Here is a 21,625-nt window from a genome sequence, read left to right on the forward strand (position 1 = left end):
TCAAAAGAAGTCCTACTCCATCCAGTATTAAGCTCTATGATTGCAAAACTGGGGACAAAACCTGCTTGTAAAACTTACAGAAACATTTCAATTCATTTATTTTCCATTGTCAGTGGAAAAGAGAAAAAAAGATATAATCCAATTTCTTTGAATAATGAAATAGTGTTGCATTTGTTTCGATTTTGTTTTTTGACTTAGCCTTGAGACATGAATCATATTAAAATATTAAATATATTTACTTATTATGGCAACAACATACTATATGACTTCCTATATTATACTCTTCTGACATTTTAAAAACAACATTTAAATGGTCCCACACTGAATTCTTTTTTGAAGGCCTACTTCATGGAAAATATGGTCTTTTCATCTTGGGAGCAGAAACAAGATTTGAAACACTGTATCTGTGGAAGAGATAATTTTCTCTGACCTTCACATTAATACAGTGCCTTAAAGAACAGTTTAAAAAAATTGCACTATATGTTGTCAAATAATATGACATCTGAATCACCAAGTAAATGAGCAGTTTCAATATATTTAGAAGTCTTAGGGATTTTTAAATAAGAGGTTTAAATTTTAGTTACTTTAATTAATTTGAATCATGGTTCTACTTTAATTAATTTGAATCATGGTTCTGCTTACCAAGTTTTTCAAATTAGAAAACATTTACTAATTTTTGTACAAATTTTATAAATGAATTGTTCAATTGTTTTTTCAAAATATTGAGAAAATATTTATTTAAAAAGATTGAAGAGCAACTAAAAGCAATAAGAAACTTAAAATTGTTTTAAAATAAAAACATTACTGAAATGTGTTCCTTTCAAGAGCATGCTACTACCATATGTACCTGAAAAATAGTACTCCAGTCTGTCTCAAGCAAGTAACACCCCATCTTCTGTAACTGTATAAAAATATCTTCTAGTTTCCCATGACTTTTAAACCTGAGCTTTAAAGAAGACAGATAGCTACTGGACAGCTGATTTTTGCTGCTGGCCAACAAGATCAAACAAGTTAAATGCATCTTGTTCCATGACTAGGCAGGACCCCCAATAAAAAACTATCATACGCTCCTTGTACCTGGAAGGTGAGAAAAGGTGAATAGCCTCAGAAAGGGATTTGCTAAATTCACAGAAGAACCCTTCTCATTCATCACCTGCTGACAGCAGGGAACAAAACAAAGGCTCTGGGTAAATAAAGAATCATATAATGGTATTACTAAGGACTGTATCAAAATGAAGAGTTATTACTTACTGAAAGTTATGTTTCATCTTGCCCTCATTTTTTAGTGCTCTCTCCTTTGAAATTCACTCCACTAATGGTAACTCATGATGTTTATGCATGATCATTACTCATGAAAAAGTAGTAATATGTACATAGCAATGGAAATGCTTGTACTTGTCTAACCAGTGCTCTATTTTCAACAGAACAAATGAGAAAGAAATCACTAAACAAATTCTAAAAATACTTAGGCATGAAAATTTCTCATAGACATGGTAGTGATATTTATATCTACTTTTCAATTAAGAAAATTCTTTACATAATGATATTCAAAGGATTCTAATGCACAGTATGAGGCATAAGAAACTTCTATAAGGCTAAATATTTCATTACATTATTGACCATGTTGTTTTTATTTTGTTAAAAGTTTAATGAAGTCTGTTTTTATAAAGGAATGTTCAATATCAGCATTCACTACTTATGCATGGAACAACATGGCAGAAAGTGTGTCTCTGATGACAAAGTTGTTACTTACAGGTAGTAAGTGTAGGAGTGATAGCTTCTTCTGCCATGATGGTGGAAGGATTAGGCAGTGGTGGAAAAGATGAAATGGAAGGAAAGAAAAGCCAAATATTAATGTATGAAAAATCAAGATGAAACTGAGACCAGAACTGGTGACCAAATGAAAGGTAGCAAGAACGCATACCTGGGCATTTCATGCAATGTGTCTGGAACAGACAGATGACATAGCCATTCCACATAAAACTTTATGCAATACAATATATAATGCATCTCCAACCGTTAAATCAAACCACCTTAAAGTACACATACTATCTAAGTAAGATTATATATTTTATGTATATTTATCTCTGCATATACTACACGCACAAACACTCCCAAAGTGACAAAACACCTCTGACTGCACAGCAACTACATTCAGAATAAGGATATGGATATGGAACTTTTAACATGGTGTTAGAAGCTTAACAATGCAGAATTTCACAACATGCATTAAGTAGTTTCTCTTCCTGTCACAGTACTGTAGAATCTTTGGATATCCCTTTCTTTACTTAAAGAAATCAGCTCTGCCATTGACAGGACTAGAACTTGTTTCCAGAGGGGAAAAATCAACGGCTACATTTTTTTTGATAACTCATTTTTTTTAATAACCATTTAAAATCTGAAGAAAAAATTACTTCTTACCATGAAAAAAAAACGCTAATCTTGCTGTCTAAAATTATTTTGGTAGTATTTCCCTATGTAGCAGAGGAAAAAATAAGAACCAATCTGCCCAAGTGAATGTCACAAAGAACAAGTTGGAGACCTAAGCACCACCATCTTGAGATACAGGGACCTAGCCAGTCTTTCCTGCATCACCTCTTGCACAGCCAGATCCACCACCCAGACATGCTCTGCATGAGCACAAAGTATAGAAGCCCTCCAACTACTCTCTTCTGCTTGACATCGCTCCCTCCCTCAGTTATGAGCCCACTACAAGCAGGACTGCAACTCTCCAAAAGGGGCAAGTTCCAATCTAAATGAATTCCATATATTGGCTGCAATTAAAAAGAGGCTGGAGATCTTAAAACATCTCTGGGCATAGCATCAAGTAGCATTCACATGTTGGTAAGATAAAAGACTGAAAGGAACCATGTAGGCATTTGTAATTTTTACAGCACATGCATACAGACCTTTGACTACAGAGGAAACATGTAAACAGGCCTTGCAAAGGACTATAACTAACGTTAACTTGCCTCTAGCTACATGCTTCAGGCATCCCTTTGAAAACTAGGCTTTCATCAAATTTTCTCTCTCATCTTCTTTGTGTGAAGATGCCGTTAGAAATATTTCCCAGTTTTTACTTCCATTTTTCTGATGCAAACAGTATTGTTCAAACACAAGAGGCTAGATACTGAATATTTAATCACGTGGCACATCTGCAAAAATGCACACCTGTTAAAGTTGAGTTTTGAAAGAGATCTAAGAATAGAGTAAGGGGAAAGCTGCAAAACAGTTATGCACTTTTTCCATCAGCATCTATCCCATTGCCTTCATTAAGGAGCACAGGATCAAGCCCTATTAATTTACCTGTCTATTAGCAAGGGGTTGTTTTTTGGTTCAGACATAATTATGTCTCCCCCTGTCCTTTTCAGAATTACTCAAGTTCTCTCACCTTCATTTAGAATCTCATGACACTGCCAACACTGTTTCTTGCCATATGTTGCCATGACAGAGATTTAATGTAATTAGTACAAATGTTCTCATACTTCTAAAAGATGTATAATAATTTGAGAAACAACAATAAATACAATTAATCAGTGAAGCACTGATGGTACTTATATGCAGAATTCTGCCAAATGATATAGAGATAAATTATTTATGAAGAAAATGCTGAAAATCCAGGATCTTTAATTTGTGTAAATGTCCCATTAAAAATTTGTGTAAAATGAGAAAAATTAAAATTCTGAAGCTACAGTTACTTTTATATTGTTACAGTTGAAGTATTTTCCATATGAAAGTCCTTGAAAAAGAGCACTGTGTTTTTTGACTCTCAAGAATAACAGACACTGAAAAAAAACCCCAGGTAAAGAGAATAGATAAAAAGGTACAGAAACAGAAAGTTTTAGACTTGCAAGTCCTCAGGCCACATGAAAAAGCACCATTCATAACTGAAATGATTTAGCTTTTTTAAGAAATATGGACAAGTTTTATTTTACTTCATAATGTATACGAACTTACTTTCTCTCTATGAATGCAAAGTCTTTTTCTGTTAAAGAGAGTGACCCAAAGACTTTGGCCAACATTGGCCAAATTTTCTTCTGTGCATGGCTCTTCAGTCACTTCCCACTAGGGAGGTTATTTTATCTCAATAAATTCTGTATATAGCGATAATGTAAAGCACTTTTACATCCTTCAGGACTGAAGACATAAATACATTTCATAAATATGACTTGTAGAATAAGGCTCCACTATAAAAATTTATCAAGACCAATGCAGCTCACTGCAGGAGGACTGTCCCACTAAGGAGGGTAAACTTCTGGAACCGTGAATAATCACAGTCATTTCTTTTACTGGCTCTTTTGTAACTGGCCTAGAGGGAAAAACAAGGTTCAGGGGTAGCACTGGGAGATGACTGAAGTTTTCCTTCATCCCCGTTATCTCCAATTTCTATCCTAACTACTTGAAATTGTTGGCAAAGGTGTATAACTGAACAGTCTGATTTACTATCAGAGAATGGGACCATTACATTCCCAGCTCAGCTCCACTGACTACAAAAGCTCTCCTTATCCACTGCCAAGAATCAGGGTCTCTGAGTTAAAGAGACTCACAATTACATATGTTAGAAACTACTGGAAAGCTCAGGCATAGAGACAGCTGAAACCAGAAACTAAAGACAGGCAAAAGAAAATAACCATTTTATGGAGAAATGCAATGATCAGAAAAACTCCATTCTACAACTGAAGCAGAAGCCAATATAATTAATTTTTAATAACCGCTTCCTTATTGCGCTCCCACTGTAGCAGCAAGATGGTATCCCTGAAAAAAAAAAACAGCTGCCCCAAAGATGTGTACTTTTAAGCAAACCTTGGACCAATAAATCTCATTTCTCAGCTTCTGCACATTTTTTAAACTTAGCTGAAATAGAATATAAAAGAAAAAAAAAAAAAGGAAAAGAGAAAAGAATAAAGCAGTGAGGTTCTAATTTTTCCAAGTGTTTATTTCATTGCTATTGCTTTTCCAAAAGGTTGTGGGAACAGTTCTCTCATTTTCATTGCTCTACTTTAAGTTGACTAAAATGTGAACTTACTTGCTTCATTTTTTATTTTTTTATTTTTTATAAAGTCCGATGCAGGTATATCAAAGACGGGCAGAGATCAAGGGCCTTACCTGAGATTTAATATTCAGGATCAGATTCAAAAATCCACTTTATTGTGGAGTAAAATTGTGGAAACACATGTATTGGTTTCCACTGACTTTGTGTTAACTCTTACGTGAGAGATTCAGAGCACAGCTGAGGAAACCAAAGCCTACTGGCATTATTCTGACTTCATAGAAAAGAATCATCTCATTGATATGAGGAGTATATTGGTATTAGGAATAGCTTGCAGGTTCCTAATCTACATTACATGACATTTCTATGCAGGAATGTTGTTGAATGGATAAAGAAATATAGAACAGAACAGATAAAGAACTCTGAACAACTGAGTGGCGAGAAAACCAAGAAAGCAGTAACAGCCTTCCCCTGACTCAGGTGTCAAGTGTACAAATCTGGTTTACTTTAGTCAAAGACTGAGTGTCCGCATGGGAAATGTTTTAGTGCCCATGACTGTTCCTAATGTCACTAGTGACTCCACACCACACACTGAATAGATAGGCCACCTCATCTCTCTGTGACCTATACAGTGAAATTAATGATGCCTAAAGACTATTGATACTTGCAGAACTTCTGTACCTACTGGTTTGACAGTGAGCATATCCAAAACATGTCTGTGCTGCACTGAAAACTCTGCTTTGAATGTTGGTCTTGTCTACTTGGCTACTGAATTAAAAGTCAAAGAGGCTGATCTGTGAATATCTGTAGTGCCTGGCACCAACCAAGCAAAGAATGGTTGCTGGATGAAATGAGGTGGCTATTAAAAGAGTATGTTGGACAAAGTCATGGTTATCCCATACAGTAAAACAGCTTTCCAAATCTCTCAACAATGGAAAGAAATAGTTTGAAGTTAATAAAGCACTGTGAAGACCCAGAGACAAAGTAAATTTAATCTACTCATGAGATCTGGAGATCAAGTCTACAAGGACCCATTTCCATGAAAGAATGAATAACAGACAGTATATGCCTTGAGATATGTCTTGGGATAGTGCATTGTGAATGGAGTATTGCAGTAGCCAGCTCCAAGCAAGACAAGTTTCAGAGCTCGTGGACTCAGTGCAGTGAAACCTAGCACTGTATAGTGCAGATAGAAAAGTGGTTCTCAGGGGAAAGGTGCCACTGAATTACAAGGTGCTATTTTATTTTTCACTCAGATCTTTACTCCAGTAAAACTCCTGATAAAGTAAATGAAATGAAATGATCAAGTGCAGTAGTTAAATGACATGCTAGCTTGATAAGATTGTTTCATAAAGTAGCATCTAAAGCATCATAAAACTGCAAAAACACTAGAGTTATACTAAGCTTGCAGAATGATTTATACATTTTCTTCAAATGCATAATGTATACACAGTAACTGAACCAAGGTGAAACCATAGGGGCTCTCAGCAGCATAGTGAATTAATGCACCAATAACAATCTATTGAATAACTGGTTCATCTCTTGCTTAAGTCATGAGTGTAATTGTATTCAAGACCTTCTATGCTACAGCATCTGCTTTAGAGGTCTGGGACACAATATACCTACCTCCTGAAACTCTCATTAAAGCCTAGTCACATCCTGTTACACAGATGAACCATTCTTACTTTTTAATATTCACTTCAACTCATTTCAGTTTGCTTTGTTCAAGGCTGCAGCACCATTCTGGGATATGTTTAAGTTATTGGCATCATTCTTTCTGTACTACACAATGAAATTGTATGTATTTGGTAACAGAGTTCCTGGATGTGTACTTTCAATAGTTTCATCTCTGTCACAAGCAGATTTATTCCAAACCCCAAAGCTCAAATAATGCACTTTTTGTCTAACAACGGTATTATTATGAATAATAATTACTGTCCTGTGGTAGAGAAGGAATCAAGTATCCTTCTGTATTAACATGCAAACACTTAGGATTCGAGCCTTCCTGTCCCTACCAGTTAGAATATCAAAGAACTTTTCCTTAGAGAATGAAGCAAGAGCTGGTATAGCATCCATTTAGTCAGAGACCCTGACACCTTATTTACTTGGAAACTATTTGGTTCATTTTGCATTGATCTCCCTTCAAGATTAAGAAGAACCTGTCTCCCTTGGGTGAATATATCCTACCTTTGGCACAAAGGCTTAAGGAGAGGCTCAGAACTGGAAGCAAGAGAGTGATGAACGCCAGTCAGGAATTGTGTGAAGAAGGATTGGCCAGACATTGCAAGAAGCCTTCCTTCCTGCATGCCAAGTGCTGTGTCTGGCCCTAGGGAGGAGTTTGGGAGTTCAACTGTTAAAATTGAATGTATGAATGATGCAAGAAATCAGAAGTGGGAAGAAAAAAGTATTGCAAAACCAGAACAGATTTTAACTCTGCTACACTGTACTGATAACATTTGGTTACTGGGTGGATTTCATTGTCCCAGTCAGACTTACCCTGGCGCTTAAAATCTCAGTCTCTTCTGTATGTCAGCTTTTGACTGCTCTACCCACCTCCTGTCATGACTTAGCCCTCAGACCTGGCCAGAACTCACCTTTCTCTGCACAGAGGCCTTCTAACTCATGGCCCTGCTTCTGTCTTCAAGGAGAGTGAAAAGCAGCTACTTCTGTTGCCTGCCCTGAAGCACTGTCAGGCAGCTGCCTCCTTAGCTGTGCACCTCCACTGTTCAAATTCTGAAAGAATTTCAGGCAGCTCAGGGGTTTGGACTATCTCAGATCTGCCAAATTAGTTAACGTACAATTAAATCACATAGAGCTGGGATGAGCAAAATCAGGCCAAGACTGCTCTCAAAGGAAGAGAAGGGGATAATAAAGGGTGAATGTCAAGGAGGTGAGGGGTTATGGGACAGTAAGAAGACTATGGCAGACATGGAAGAAGAATTTGTGACTCAGCCCCTTTACACAGCTCTCACACATTCTCAACCCCATCTCTAAAGCTGCAAATCTCACATCTCTCAGGATATAACCTAAAACCTTAATTCTATTGGCTAATGAATTTCTTGCAATCTAGACTTAGCTTCTATCATCACATGGATTTTTTTCTTACCCAGGCCACCTCCCTAGCTGAGGTACTTTTCCCTTAATTATTTTTCCTTTTACAGTGTCGAGAAAAGCAACCAGGTTTAAAAGCCTTACAATTCTAATGTTGTTTCAGTTTTCAAATGATATTCAAAGCAAAACAATCTCAGTGCGTGTGTGTGTTGAACCAGCATTTGGAAACGTTCAGCACCATTGTAACATTTTCATTTGTTTTCAGGGAATGAAGTTTATGCAGAACAATACAGACCCCATTCTTAGCACAAATTACCTTAGCTCTAGTTTGTGTTTGAGGATTTCTTTTCCATTCAAGAATGAAACTACATCTAACTTTCAGCTGATCTGTTGAATACAGTGGAGGCTCACACTTTCAGGATAGAGATATTGTTCTATTATTAAGAGTCCATCATGCAGTACTAATGCATAAAGTGCTAGAATCATTAACCTCAAGTTGTTTTTCCTCTATAACAAAGCCACAAACATTAATTCATTGAAAATGCTGCAAAATGAAACAGCTGTGGTTTTATAAAAACCTAACAAAGCTTTGGGGGTGGGAGGGAGCAGTGCTTCCTAAACTCTGCGGCAAAGGGCAGGAAGGCGGCTAGATACTTTTGCCAGTATCAAACTGAGAGTTGCTGTAGAAGATGCTGTGATATGAATATGTACATAGAAAGGATCTACTCATTGCTCACCTTTTCTTCATTACCAGTACGACCCCCAGAAATATAATGACGAACAGCAAGATGCCTGCAATGACTCCAGCAATTTTAACAGTATGGTCGGTCTGCTTCTCAGGCTCTGGGTCTGGTTTTCGAGTGGCAGCCCCTGTGGAATCAGTGAAAGGAAAAGAGGAGAGAGTAAAAGAATAAGGATGTTATTCTTTCAATGTCTGGACATTTAACCTACCAATGTCATTATTCTTATCCAGGGCGAACAGATATCAATGCTTAATCTTTTTTTAAAAAAAATCCTGCTTTCACATACATTGACAGGAATACAGTTCTTCATATCGTTCCATGACATTTTGCAAGACCACAACACAGGTGGGATACCACTGCCAGCCCTGACACTTAAAAGAGCCTCTTCACAGATGCACAAATTTCTATATTTTTATTATCTGGGCTGGCTCCCTTTTCTTTCTGCAATTTAGAAACTTGCTAACAACACAATAACTATCCTAAGCCTTTATCCAAATTTGATTTGCTGGAACATTTTCCTCAATTATTTTTCATAAATGAAGCTGTAATTCCATAACATATTAGCTTAAACACCTGGAAAAGTGAGATAAGCTCATTTACCATGCATTTTACCCACAATTGTTTTTTACACAATAGACTTTTTTTTTTCCTTTGGAAATCTAAATCTAGGTCACATCTGGTAGGCAAAAAGACTCCTTCTAAGCAATTTATTCACAAAGTGGGAAGCAGCTGATGATCACACCACTGGCACCCACATTTAATATCTGTTTAAATGAGATAACCGGTGCCTTACAGCAGCTACTGTCTTAGCTCTTCCAGCTTCTCCATTTAAAAAAAATAACATCGTTTGTACTGTTTACTGTATAATGTGATGGAACGTCAAATTCATGTCTGATGAAATACCCATTTCCTCTACTAAATGAGTTCAGGATGAAAAAATGTTAAGGAAGCAACATTCAATTCACTAAACTGATTTTTTTTTTTTTTCTTATGGACTTCGTGGTTTTTTTGGTTTGTTTTTTTTTTTTTTTTAATCAAAACATGACAGCATTCATCATTTGAGGCACCATGCCATAAAATGGACGCAGGGATTTATGGATCACTTTCCTGCTATAGCTTTTTTGGGAAGGAAGAAGGAAGAGTAAAGCCTAAGTGAAGTGTAATAATTTTAAGACCACATTCTTATCTCACTGTTTGGGTTTCACAGAGGATTTTTAAAGCACCAGTTATATTTTACTAGTTTACTCACTTCCTTTTTTTGGAAAGAAAGCAAATTAGTGATCAATTTACATGCAGAGATATTTTCTGAAAAGTACAATGAAAACATTTCCAATGTTTCTTTTCAGTTGTAACCAGGTTATTCTAAGATGGTGAGTATTTTTGAGTGCCCATAGTTGCACTTTTGGCCTACATCTTCAAAACTCCTTACCAGGAGGAATGCCAGGAAAACCTGGCAATTCGTATTGCTGTCAGAAGCGGTGATAACCTTTAATCAAAATACATCTGGAGTTAACTGCAGAACCAGGTTCTTTGGAAAATTCTGGCCATGGTCCTTTGTGTGAGTTAGAGAAGATGATCTGCTCTCTGTCTCTGTGCCCAGTCTCACCAGAATATTAGTTCGATAGCAATACACTGTATTGCTAATACACAATACAATTCCAAATTAGTAAAATTCTTACTTTGTATGAGTAAAGGTAACAGAATCTGGCTCTGTATTTTGTTCAATGCAGATGCATAAAATTATTTTATAAACAGTTCTATTTTTATTTTCCTTGTGTCATATATAAATATTTTTGTTAAACCATATATTGCTGTAGTCTGCATGAGACTAAAAACTGTAGCAGATATTTAGAAGACATCTAGAGTATCTTCATGCAAAAAGCAGCTGTTGTGTTGAAACTGGCAAAAAGGAAGCAGTGAATCAAGTATCATGCAAATGGTAAGACATGATAAGGACTTCACCGTCCTCTCTTAAATCTAAAATCCAAGTAAGACAGAATACAGTCAACAACAAGCAATATCTTTTCAGATGTAATTTCTCAGACCAGTTCCTTCCAAGTCTATTCTTCATTATCTCCTTCAGGCTACCTCATCCTACTGGAATATTCATTGATAATGACTTCTTAAAATAAAATTCTGCCTTGTGGTTTCATTCCTTTCATTAAGGCTTCCAGTGCTAGTTTTGGGATCATGAATGCTAGACGTTAAAAGTAAGTGAAGGCAGCCTTGCCACATTTTCACATAGAACTCTCAACTATGCAATGTGTTTTATCTCAGTGTCATGTCTCTGACAGCACAGGGTCCTCACTTCAGTGGAAGTAGCTAGACTTATACTATGCAGAGGACATAATATCAAAGCTGTATTCAGAGCACACACATTTCTTGCATATCATGGAGTGGAACTTTCATGATATGCCTTCAATGACACAAAGCTCTTGGGAACCATGGACAAGCTGGGGAATCCACCATTATTGCAAATTCTTCAAAGAAAGCATACACGAGAAGAGATACACTGAAACTCCCATATTGCATTATCTATTGATTATCCAATTGAGGGATCATCTCGAATTGTCTAAGAAAAGTTCATGTAATGACACCCTGAGTTGAAAATAGAATAAAGATTCCCACCATGATGGACTCAGCCTGCCTCATAATAGAGACTGTCTTAAACTGGACACGTGATGCTTGACATGCCATTTAAAAACTCCTATAATTTATTATTATAAAAAACCCCAAATATTGGCATTATCTCCATTATCTCAATCCTCCCTTAGTTCCATTAGCACCTCATTCATTCCCTGACAGAATGTTGTTTCTTTCTTGGTGTCAGTGGGTTCTAAAATCCACTTGGGTAAATGAACCAAATGTGCCACCTTTCGCCCTTCTTGAGCATCCTGAGTCTTTCAGTATTAGAAATTCTCAATCAACTTCCTTCATTTCATTTAATACTGTTTATTCCTTTAACATATCTTAGTTTTTCTACAACAGCATTTTAAAAAATTGTTGTGTTGTACCCCATTCTTTATTCTCACCATTCTGTTTGGCTTTATTTTGACATCAGAGGGACACTGAACAGGTCACTAGTGCATTGTTTATAGTGAAACCTACATCCCCTCCTACAGTGCTGTGTTCAATTTTGAATGCTTTGTGAGTTAAAAGTCATTCAAATTTAGCTATGGTGAACACTACATAGCATTTATCAAGACTGAAATCTGAGTTGGTCCTACCTCCTGATTCAGTTTGCTTTTGTCCTGCTGAAATTCTTCAGAGTCCTGTGTAAATTCTGCTAATTCACATCACCTAGCATCATACTCAAGAGCTGCTATCTCAATGCTGTCTCTTCCATGTATTTAATAGACATACTGCACAGCACACAGTATTAAACCCTTAAGTGAACCAGCTCTGATAAAAGCTGGCAGTTTACTTCTCTCTGGTTTCTGTCTGATGGGTAGATTTTGATCCAGAGTAATATTTGTCTCTCACCTCATATTTACTTCTTAACTGACTTTTAACCTATATCCACATAGGCAACTGCACTGGAACTATGGAGAGAAAGGTGAACTGTGTGTAAGGGGATTGAAGCAGCTAGGGGCAGTAGTTCTGAAAACCATTTTACCACTTGAGAAACTGCAATGTCAATTTGTGGTTTTAGTTTTGTTTACATGTTTTCAAAAGAGATTTTGAAAATTACTATTGCAAGTCTAAAAAAAGGATGCCGTGGTTTCTCTTTTACTCTGCTGTACTGACACATACTAAAAAAGTTGAGTGAAATGTAATCTTTCTTTGCAGAAATAGTGTTAACTATACACTATTGTATCATGATATAGTCCTGGCATTTTGCTCTATTTATTATTATTATTTTAACCAGTTTGTCTGATACAGTTATTTTTAATTTCCTTGATCATTCTAGAGCCTTTAAAAATATATAGGGTCTAGTGGAGTACTGTATCTCCAGTAAAACAGCTGTTTTCAGTGACAGATATTGTTGAGGTAAGCCCACTGCATTCTTTCTCACAACACTGGGCCCAATAACTTATTTGGGGTTGTATTGTTCATTTTACTTTTAAGATTTTTTGTTCTACCCTCGCACACAGAAGTCTGACTTTAAACCTTGTACAATAACCTCACTTCTGTTTTCTTACTGAGACTGTTGGGGGTAGTGGAGTTAGAATAATCAAGGCCAAACTGACACATATACTGTGGTCCACCTCTAGAAAGGCAATAGGTCAGTAAAGTGCAGAATGCAGGACAGCTCAGGGGAGATGCTTAGAAAATGAGAGGACAAGGAGATGTTTCCTGTCAGTTTCAAAAGGATTGAGGTGCTGACTTTGAAAAGTCCTTACTTGATGAGAACAAACTACAGTGCTTCCTGCCAGAAGTGAAAAACATAGATACACTTATAGATAAACCCCAAGGTGCCACAAAACCCTGCAAAGTATTTCCAAAGGCTTCCTGCATTGAATACAGTGGAAGACAGCAACATTGTTTGGTTCCATACCCTTAGTTATTTACTTCTTAAATTAATCTCAGCAATTCCAGTTTCCCTTTTATTTATTTATTGCCCGTTATTTGTGGCTTTCCCTACAGCAGCATTTAAAATGTGAAATATCTTTTTTTCCTTCACTTAGAAAAAACTGCATGCAGCTGGCCTGATTTATGACTTTCCCTCGTGGGTCCTATTTTCTTCAGTACTTTGCAAAACTCAGTGATAATATTTTTAAGTAGTATCCATGAAACACCTAAAGATTTTATTTTACTTATTTTTGACTCTCAGAGCTATTCCATTAACTTTTTCTTAATATTGGAATCTCTTTTCTGAAGTTTAGTGATTACTCAGCCACTTCTTGGCATCTTACCTCCTCTTCAAATTGTGTTATATTCTAGTTGCTAATATTTAGTGCCTGCCATACTGTGAATTCTTAAATTACTTCATGCAGTGAAATTTCTATTTCTGTACCATGGGTTATAAGATTTCTGTGAAGAATTTTTAGTTCTCATCAGAGATGTACAGGTCGGGTATTAGTATTATAGGAATAATTTATGCTTTCTGGAAAATGGTTCTGCCACTTCCTTGCGTGGAATATTTCCCCCTTCCTTTTCCACTCAGAAGGAACAAGTGCCGTGTTATAGATCAACCCCAAAACTTCATAAACAATAATCTCCTATAGGTAGTTTATGGATAGAAATGTTTGAGCAGAACTACTCCGTATTAAAATGGAAGCTAAGACCATTTGCTGAATGAACTAGCCAAGCAAAATATCATTCGTTCAACTTCCATGAAACTGTTATCTTGTTTTTCAAAATCAATTAAAATGTTCTTCAGTATAAGAAAATGAACCTCTACTAAATTGAACAAAAACTCTCCTCTCTTTGTCTCTCTTTGCAAATGAATGAAGTTTGGACTTGTTTTTCAATGCTTCTTAGTACCTTTTAAATAAAAGTAGTTAGAAATGACTGTCCATTGTATAGAAAACAATTACCAATAAAATAATCCTGGCTCAAGTCTAGGATCTCCTAGTTACACTTCCAAAGAAAGGAATAAGATTAAAGCTGTAAGTACTAAACTAGCTACAGGTTGTTTTGTGTAAAGTGATTTTTTAAAAATCCAGACATTTCTTCTTCTATTGAGTCAACAAATAATCCCTTCCTTTAATTACCTAGACTGGTCTCATTTTATTTCTCCCACTCAAGGCTGACCATAGCTGCTGCCTTTTTTTACTTCCTTTCTGCAGTATTAAGCTCTCAAAAGGCACTTGCTTGATAAGTCACTTTCAAGCCTTTCCAACTGTATTTCATTCACAGGTGTTCCAATGATTGATGTAATGGCTAACTTTACAACGGTTTAAAGTAATAACACAGTTAGACCAGATCATCCTAGCTTCCAATCAAACTTGAGACTAACTTTTGTGTTAGTAACTAGCCCATGATTTTTTATCCAGGCAGTGTGATTCAACTATCACATCTCAGCACCTACTTTTAACTTACTTCACAGAGTGAGTCAAGAAAATAAAACATTATATCCCTGTGTGACAGTTGCGCTGTGATTAGGTGGCAGAAATCATGCAAAATGGTACAAGGCAGAATGGAGGCAGAGGTGTGATGCATCTTTAGAACACCCATCACTAGGATCCTATAGTCCCTGCCACATAGTAAGGAGACTGAAAAGATTATAGAACTTGGCTTTAAAGACTCTGCCCACTCCCTCCAAGGACAACACAAATTACAAAGGCTACTACCATTATTACTCTCTATTATTTGTATGATAGTAGGATCTAGAAGCTCTAAAGCAGATTGGGAGCCCCACTGTGCTAAGAACAGTGCAAGCACACAGTTCAGCAATCGTTGCCACTAAAAGCATATGATCTAGCTGAGCTAGTCTGTAATAGGCAGATGTAGCAATCGCAGGTGGGAGGGGGAGGCAAATACCCGTAAGAAATGCATTTACAATACACAAATAAATGAACACTTCTATCCTTCCTGCTCTAGCTAGTTGGTATCACTCAGCATTTTCAGTTAGTAACACAGTAGAAAGAGATCTTTAAGAGCAATTTGAAGGCAGAGTAATGTTTTTATGGATGACGTTGATTAGGGTGTTCCAAGGCATAAAATAACATTAACGTTCATAAAAGTAGGAAAAGCAGAGGTGTCAAAAGTAAAGGGCTGGGATAAAATGCAGTATGACAAAATAAGAAAGTACACAAATATGAGCTACTGGTATGAAAAGAGGTGCTCCACAAAGGTAGGTCCTTATAAATGTCAAATGGTCAACAAGAATTCCAATTGTGTATCACAGACTGCAAAACACACCTGAATGGGGCTGCAGTGCAAAATGTCCAGTATTCTTCAGAAGTTTCTACCCCCATCTCCCCCATGACTGCAGAGAACTGTATCCTCATTTTTAAGTCTGTAGGAGCATTACTGGTGTTATGAAAAGACTAGCCAGTCCAACATGCTTTTTATTTGGGGTTTCAAGTTGATTCCAGATGCCACAATTTGTGACTGTCTCGGAGAAGACCCAAAACACATACAGATCTGTAGATGAAATGAATTACCACCCTGGCTAGTCTGTTTATACTGTAAGTGACTGGCATTCAGTTCTCATCTGCTAGCCAGCATGTATTCTGCTAACAAAGTCTTTGTTTTATTACTCCTGGTAGAACTCCAGCTAAGGGAGAACATTCTCCCTCCCCTTCCTCATTGTTAGCTTTCAAATCAGTGTTCCCAGTTCTCCTTCGAAACTGCACTGCTTTTTTGTCCATATGGTAGAAGTTACGAGGTGGTGTTGGGCAGGGTATAATTGGTGACAGAAGGTGGTTTTGATCAGTATTTGTTTCAGTTTTCTCTCTCTACTCCATGCCTTGAATATATTAGTTTTGTAAATGCCTCAGAGTAAGGTCCGCTTTATTTCTCTTTTTACAGTATTTTCCCCTTTTCTGTTCCTGGTTTCTTTTGGAAATGCTCCTGTATAAACTGCTTTTTCCATAGGGCAGAGATCGTTTTCTTCCTGGTTTTCTGAGCACAGGAGCCTTTAAGTGTTGAGATTGATGTATCCTGATTTTCCCTCCTATGATGCATTAGCACTCACTAAATCTATTTTTTGAATGTCTGGGAAAGAGGGCAAACAGCACTTATATTTTACCAGGAGAGTATCTTCTTTGTAATTTATGATCATCAGTACAATACATATTGCTGTGTACAGATCTTCCTTTCCTAAAAAAGATTTCTGTACTTCCATAAGAAAACCATGCTGATTTGATACATTGTTTATTTGGTGTTTTTTAAAGGCAGGAAAAAAGAGCCTTGTTAATAGTTCTATGCTAAGAAAGGACTATTAAAATAAGGCTTCACTGTGTAACAATAATTATGAATTATTAATTTTGTTTGTGATATTCTTTACAAAAATGTAAATATAAGTGACAAAGAACTGCATGAAAAGAAATGCAAAGAACTACTTCACTGATGAATATGACTCATTTAACTGACTATCAAATGAACTGTATCTCTCACTGGTGGATGATTCATGTTGGTGCATGTGAGTAAAAGGACTTTTTTTGTTAAACATCTGTGTTTCTAGTTGTCAGGAATAATAACATTTTCTACAAAACATGCCTAAAACAAATAAAGTTTCCAGTTTGACACATATCTTCTGGTCTCATCACAATCTATTTTGTAAGAGGATTTTAATCTAGGCTCTTTAGACTGGATTTTTCTGGAGAATGTTTTTTCAAAAAGGGACTTAGAAGAAAACAAGCAAGCAAGCCCTGATGAACAGCTCATTTGCTCCTTTGCAACAAAACCACCAACATTTCTGCTAGCTATTTTTTCCTCTGTTCTCTCAATCAAGGAAATTTAAATAATTAAAAACCATAAAAATTTTCCTCTCCAGTGGGCACCCAATCAGTTGGAAGTCCTCACTCATACTGGAAGAAAGACAGTGTAAGTCTTTGCACTTTAAAAGCACTGAGATCACTTAGGGATGTTTAAAGCATACTCAACAGCTACACCACAATCAGAAATTAACAACAAGTCCAGAGTATACAGACATGGTGTATCTCCTTCTAGGAAATAAATAATTTTCCTAAGGAAAAAATATAAAGTCTTTATAACCTTAAGCCTTCTGATGGCCCTAAAGGGTATCCCCACATACTTTAGCATATTTGATGAAGAAAAAAGTCTGGTTACATATTTGTAAGTTCTGTGTGACCAAAGAAGCAGACACAATAGTGCCCATCACTGACCTCTATGTCAACAAAGGAAAAGGTCATGGCAGTGTATTTGAAAGACAGACCTCACCCCTGAAATAAAAGATAAAATCCTCCTGATTACTATGGAAAGGAGAAACTGCGCTTCTTGACCAAACTGATCTCTGACTACTCAAACACAACAAAGATCAGTATGATTTCATGAGATGCAAATTTCTGATCAAGAAGGTTCACTGAGGAGCAACAAGAACATATTTGCATCAAATTAGCTGTATACAAGTAGGTCTCATACTGAATAAGGATAAGGAGGTCTGAAAAAAGCAACAATAGGGACTGAAACTGCACGTCTCAATACTCTGAAATACAGGGCTGATGCTGTGTTAAGGAAGTCCCACTTGCAGCCACTGGAAGTGCAACAGCATCTTATAAATCTGACTTCTGTGAACAAGAAGTCCTAGAGATATAATGTACAACAAGGGAAGCTTTTAGCACTAAAACATTTGATTTTATGGCTCTCCACATAACCTCAAGCCAACAGTACTCAGGATAGAAGAGTGATTCTCTCAAATTAGCTCTAAGGAAATGAAAGCAGTCAGTCCAAATTGATCCTGTCTATACATAATGCATTTTATAAGCAAGTCAGCACCATTTTCTAGCCACTCTTATAGAAGTAGCAGATAATTTATCATCGCCCTCACCAAGGACATTTGAATTATACCTATTGCCGAGGGAGACCTTTGGTTGACTCTCATGCTCTCAACACCAGATCAGCTCCTGAAACTATACTGAAAAGCATCAAGAAATATCAGACATACCTGAAAGTTTATTTCATCTATCTTCTACAAATGGGAAAGGTATGGGTTTGAAGCCTGAAGAGGACTCTACCCTCTCTAGAGGAAGTAAAATGTGGTTTTGCTAGAACTCAGTTGGCCTCCACCAGGCAGGGAGGATCAGAGTAACATTTCTGGAGCTGACCTACTCAGGGAGAAACTCAGCTGCAGAATAAGATGTTCTTGGCATGGACAAACACAACCATTTTATTTTCCATCCATGAATGCAAGGGATCACATGCGGCATGGGAACCAAGTCATCTGAAGCTATGGGTAAGAAGTATTACAATAAGGTACTGTCTTCTGATCTTGCTGCCACTGAGGACTTAACTACAGGAGCGCTAATGAACAGTTCAAAAGGAAAGTGAAGACCAGGTTACTTTCCCATTGGGTGGAAAGGGGCAGGAGGGAGCCAAACAACGGTGTAGTATAGGAACCCCAGTGGTAGACCTGCACATCCATGCATATTTTGGTCTATGCTGCCACTGGCTCATAGGTGAGGCTGACATTGCTGGGGACTTCCACTATCAGCCTCTCTCTGCTGTTATGAAGGTTTCTTCAGAAATCCTTCAAAAACAGTCACACTCTCAATTTCCTTATCATTACTCACTACCTATCTATTTTCTTGGAGGAAAGCATAACACAACTTATTCTACTCAAAGATAAGTGGAATTATACATGCAATGATGCATGTGGAAAGGTAAAAATATATGTCAGAAATTTATAGAAAGCAGGAAAAAAGACATAAAACTTTGTTTTTTAAAGCATTTCCAGAGTCAGCACTGTTTCAGGGCAGGAAGTTTGGCTAGAGGAATTGGAAAGGAGAATCAGCAGAGAAAGGAAAAATAATTCCACAGAATTCTAAATCTGTCCTTCTGCCAATACAGTGTAGCAATTCTTTTTTGTTCACATTTCAGAAGTGTTTACAGTATTGCCAGCAAAAAACCTGTTCAAACTGAAGCAATGTTAGATGAACCAAGAACCTAGTACAGGGACAAGAATAGACTAGGCCTCCTCTGAATGGTTATCACTGGTTTACATTTCATTTTTTATATCTTTCCTTTAGGTTTTAGGGGTTACAGAAAAATCCCCATCTGTCCTGTTTGATAAAGAATGCCTTAAATAGCCATTTTCCTTGTCAGTTCTTTTCGTATAATTTTAATTATTGACACATTTACTCATAACCAGAAGCTAATGCAATGACAGCATACCCAAAAGTGCAAAATATAACCATTTTTCTTCAAAAAGGTTTCATTAATACTTTGTTTGCTTCTGACTATTAACAATTGAACATTTTTCTTGTTTCCCGTTGTGTTTCTGATGTGAACTCAAAAGATGTAGCAGAACTTGAAACTACTGTATTTCCCCTCTTGTCAGCTTGAACCCATGCAACACAGCAACTTTCCCTCTTTTATGCGAAACGGGGACTGAGAGTTTTCTATTTACACAAAAATTTCTTAGTGGTCAGCAGTAATAGAAAATCAGATGAAGAGGAGGAAATGTCCTCTTTGTTGTACGACTCTGTTTAACTGTTACATATTTTAACGTTCACCTATACATTACCACAGAGGTAATGCACCGAATATTACATTACAACTTTGTTAAACTCTCTGGTGATACAGACTTGCAGTTCCTAAGAACTACAGGTTATTTTACCCACAACTGGTCCCACATTTTATTTCAAATTAAAATTCGAATTGCTTAGCATTTTATGAATACAGTCAATAACTACAGATGGGAAACATTGAAATTCACAGGTTTTTTTAGTTACTAATTATATCTCTGAGTTTCTCTCTCTTCCCTTGTCTCTCCTTAATTTTTCATTGTGGTACATGCAAAACATCTTCTGCTTTGAATGTAAAAATCAGAGGCTTTTTTTTAAATACAGAAATGAAATAATGCACCATATGACATAAAACCAAGCTCTAAAAATTACCTACTTGTATTTTTGCTTTCTTTAATATTTTCTGCTTCTCTGTAGATTGCTGATGTTGAAGTATTTTGATTTAGATGTGATACTGACTGGTACTACACAGATGGCAGAGATTCCTTCAGTTTGTTAAGAACTTATCCTGGTCGCTTCATTCATACTGTTATTTTCATAACTAGGTTTTATGTTTCCATTCTCTGTAATAAGATTAAGGAAAGTGCCCACCCCCCAGTTCAACCTCAAACAGCCTCATAGATATCCTCATATTACCATTACGCGTTACTGAGCAAAAAGATTATTTTTCAAGCTAGGATGAACTGAACAAACTCATCTTTAGTGGCTTAAGTTAAATTTTGTTTCACTCTCTTAAAGAAAGAGATATTTGACACAACACTTATTTCTTCTTTCTTCTATTCTTCTTTCCGCTATGGACTGGAATACTCAAATTTCCAAATCAGTTGTGTCCTTGAGGGATGTAACATAGCTCCTGCAACAACTATTAACTCTTTGGCAACCAACTTTTAAACTCCTCTGAATAGAAGCCAAACAGTTTCTACAGTGTCAAACATATCTAATTAGGCTACTTGGCCTTCCTAAAGGGTAGGGAAAGATTGATATTTACTTCTAGGTCATGGGATCTTCTCCAGCTGTTCCTGTCCCTGGTCTGTACCACCACTGGCTCTAGGTAGCTGATGAACCCGTACCTCCTTGGCTAACCATAAGTATCAAGTTGCTAAGGGCTCATTGCCCCCAACCCAACCTGTTCAGAGTAAGAGCAGCTGAATGGAAGGAGGTCATGAACTCCTGATCAGAGCCTCTTTTTTTTTCTGTAATGACTTGAACAGATTCAAAATTAAGGCTGCTAATTAATTTTCAGAAAACCCTGTAGGAATTCTTATTATTGTAAAACATAAACTGGAGTATCTCTAAAAGAATCACATTGGTAACTGACTTCTAATCAGCTCAGGTTCTCTATTGTCTACAGCTGGAAAGGGCTTGTATTCATATTATGGATTATTTCAGCTTTTGTGAATTGTTACCAGCATTATTTTTAGGCCATCTTCATCTAATTGTTTAACATCAGATCTTCTTGAGGTGCTCTGTGGAAAATGTAGTTATGTTTCAAATCCTCAATGCTTTGGCTGAAATGTCTTAAAAACAGAAAACCTGACATTTGACTCTGTAATGTACTTGGGAAAAAAAAAAAGGAGAAAAGGAAACAGCAGCTCCCATGGCACTCCTGTATCCTCTTAACATTTTCTTGTAACTATACTGTTTTATAGATGAAACTGTCACTGCAAAAATGACAAATATAACACATAAAAGAATAAAAATGGGCAATAAATCACAAGTGACACTCCAGCCCATTGAAATGCATT

General features: G+C 36.7%; 1 protein-coding gene across 1 annotated transcript in view; it reads right to left on the reverse strand.

Moving 5' to 3' along the window:
* PTPRM (protein tyrosine phosphatase, receptor type M) overlaps window positions 1–21,625 on the reverse strand; it is a 406,723-nt gene that overhangs the window by 160,913 nt on the left and 224,185 nt on the right. The window contains exon 18 of the mRNA XM_026841434.1: window positions 8,779–8,911. Within this exon, the coding sequence (XP_026697235.1) occupies window positions 8,779–8,911 (133 nt within the window). The remainder of the gene's footprint in view (window positions 1–8,778; window positions 8,912–21,625) is intronic.

This window comes from Athene cunicularia (genome assembly GCF_003259725.1).
Source record: "Athene cunicularia isolate RWA chromosome 2 unlocalized genomic scaffold, athCun1 chr2_part1, whole genome shotgun sequence".
Lineage (NCBI taxonomy): Eukaryota > Metazoa > Chordata > Aves > Strigiformes > Strigidae > Athene > Athene cunicularia.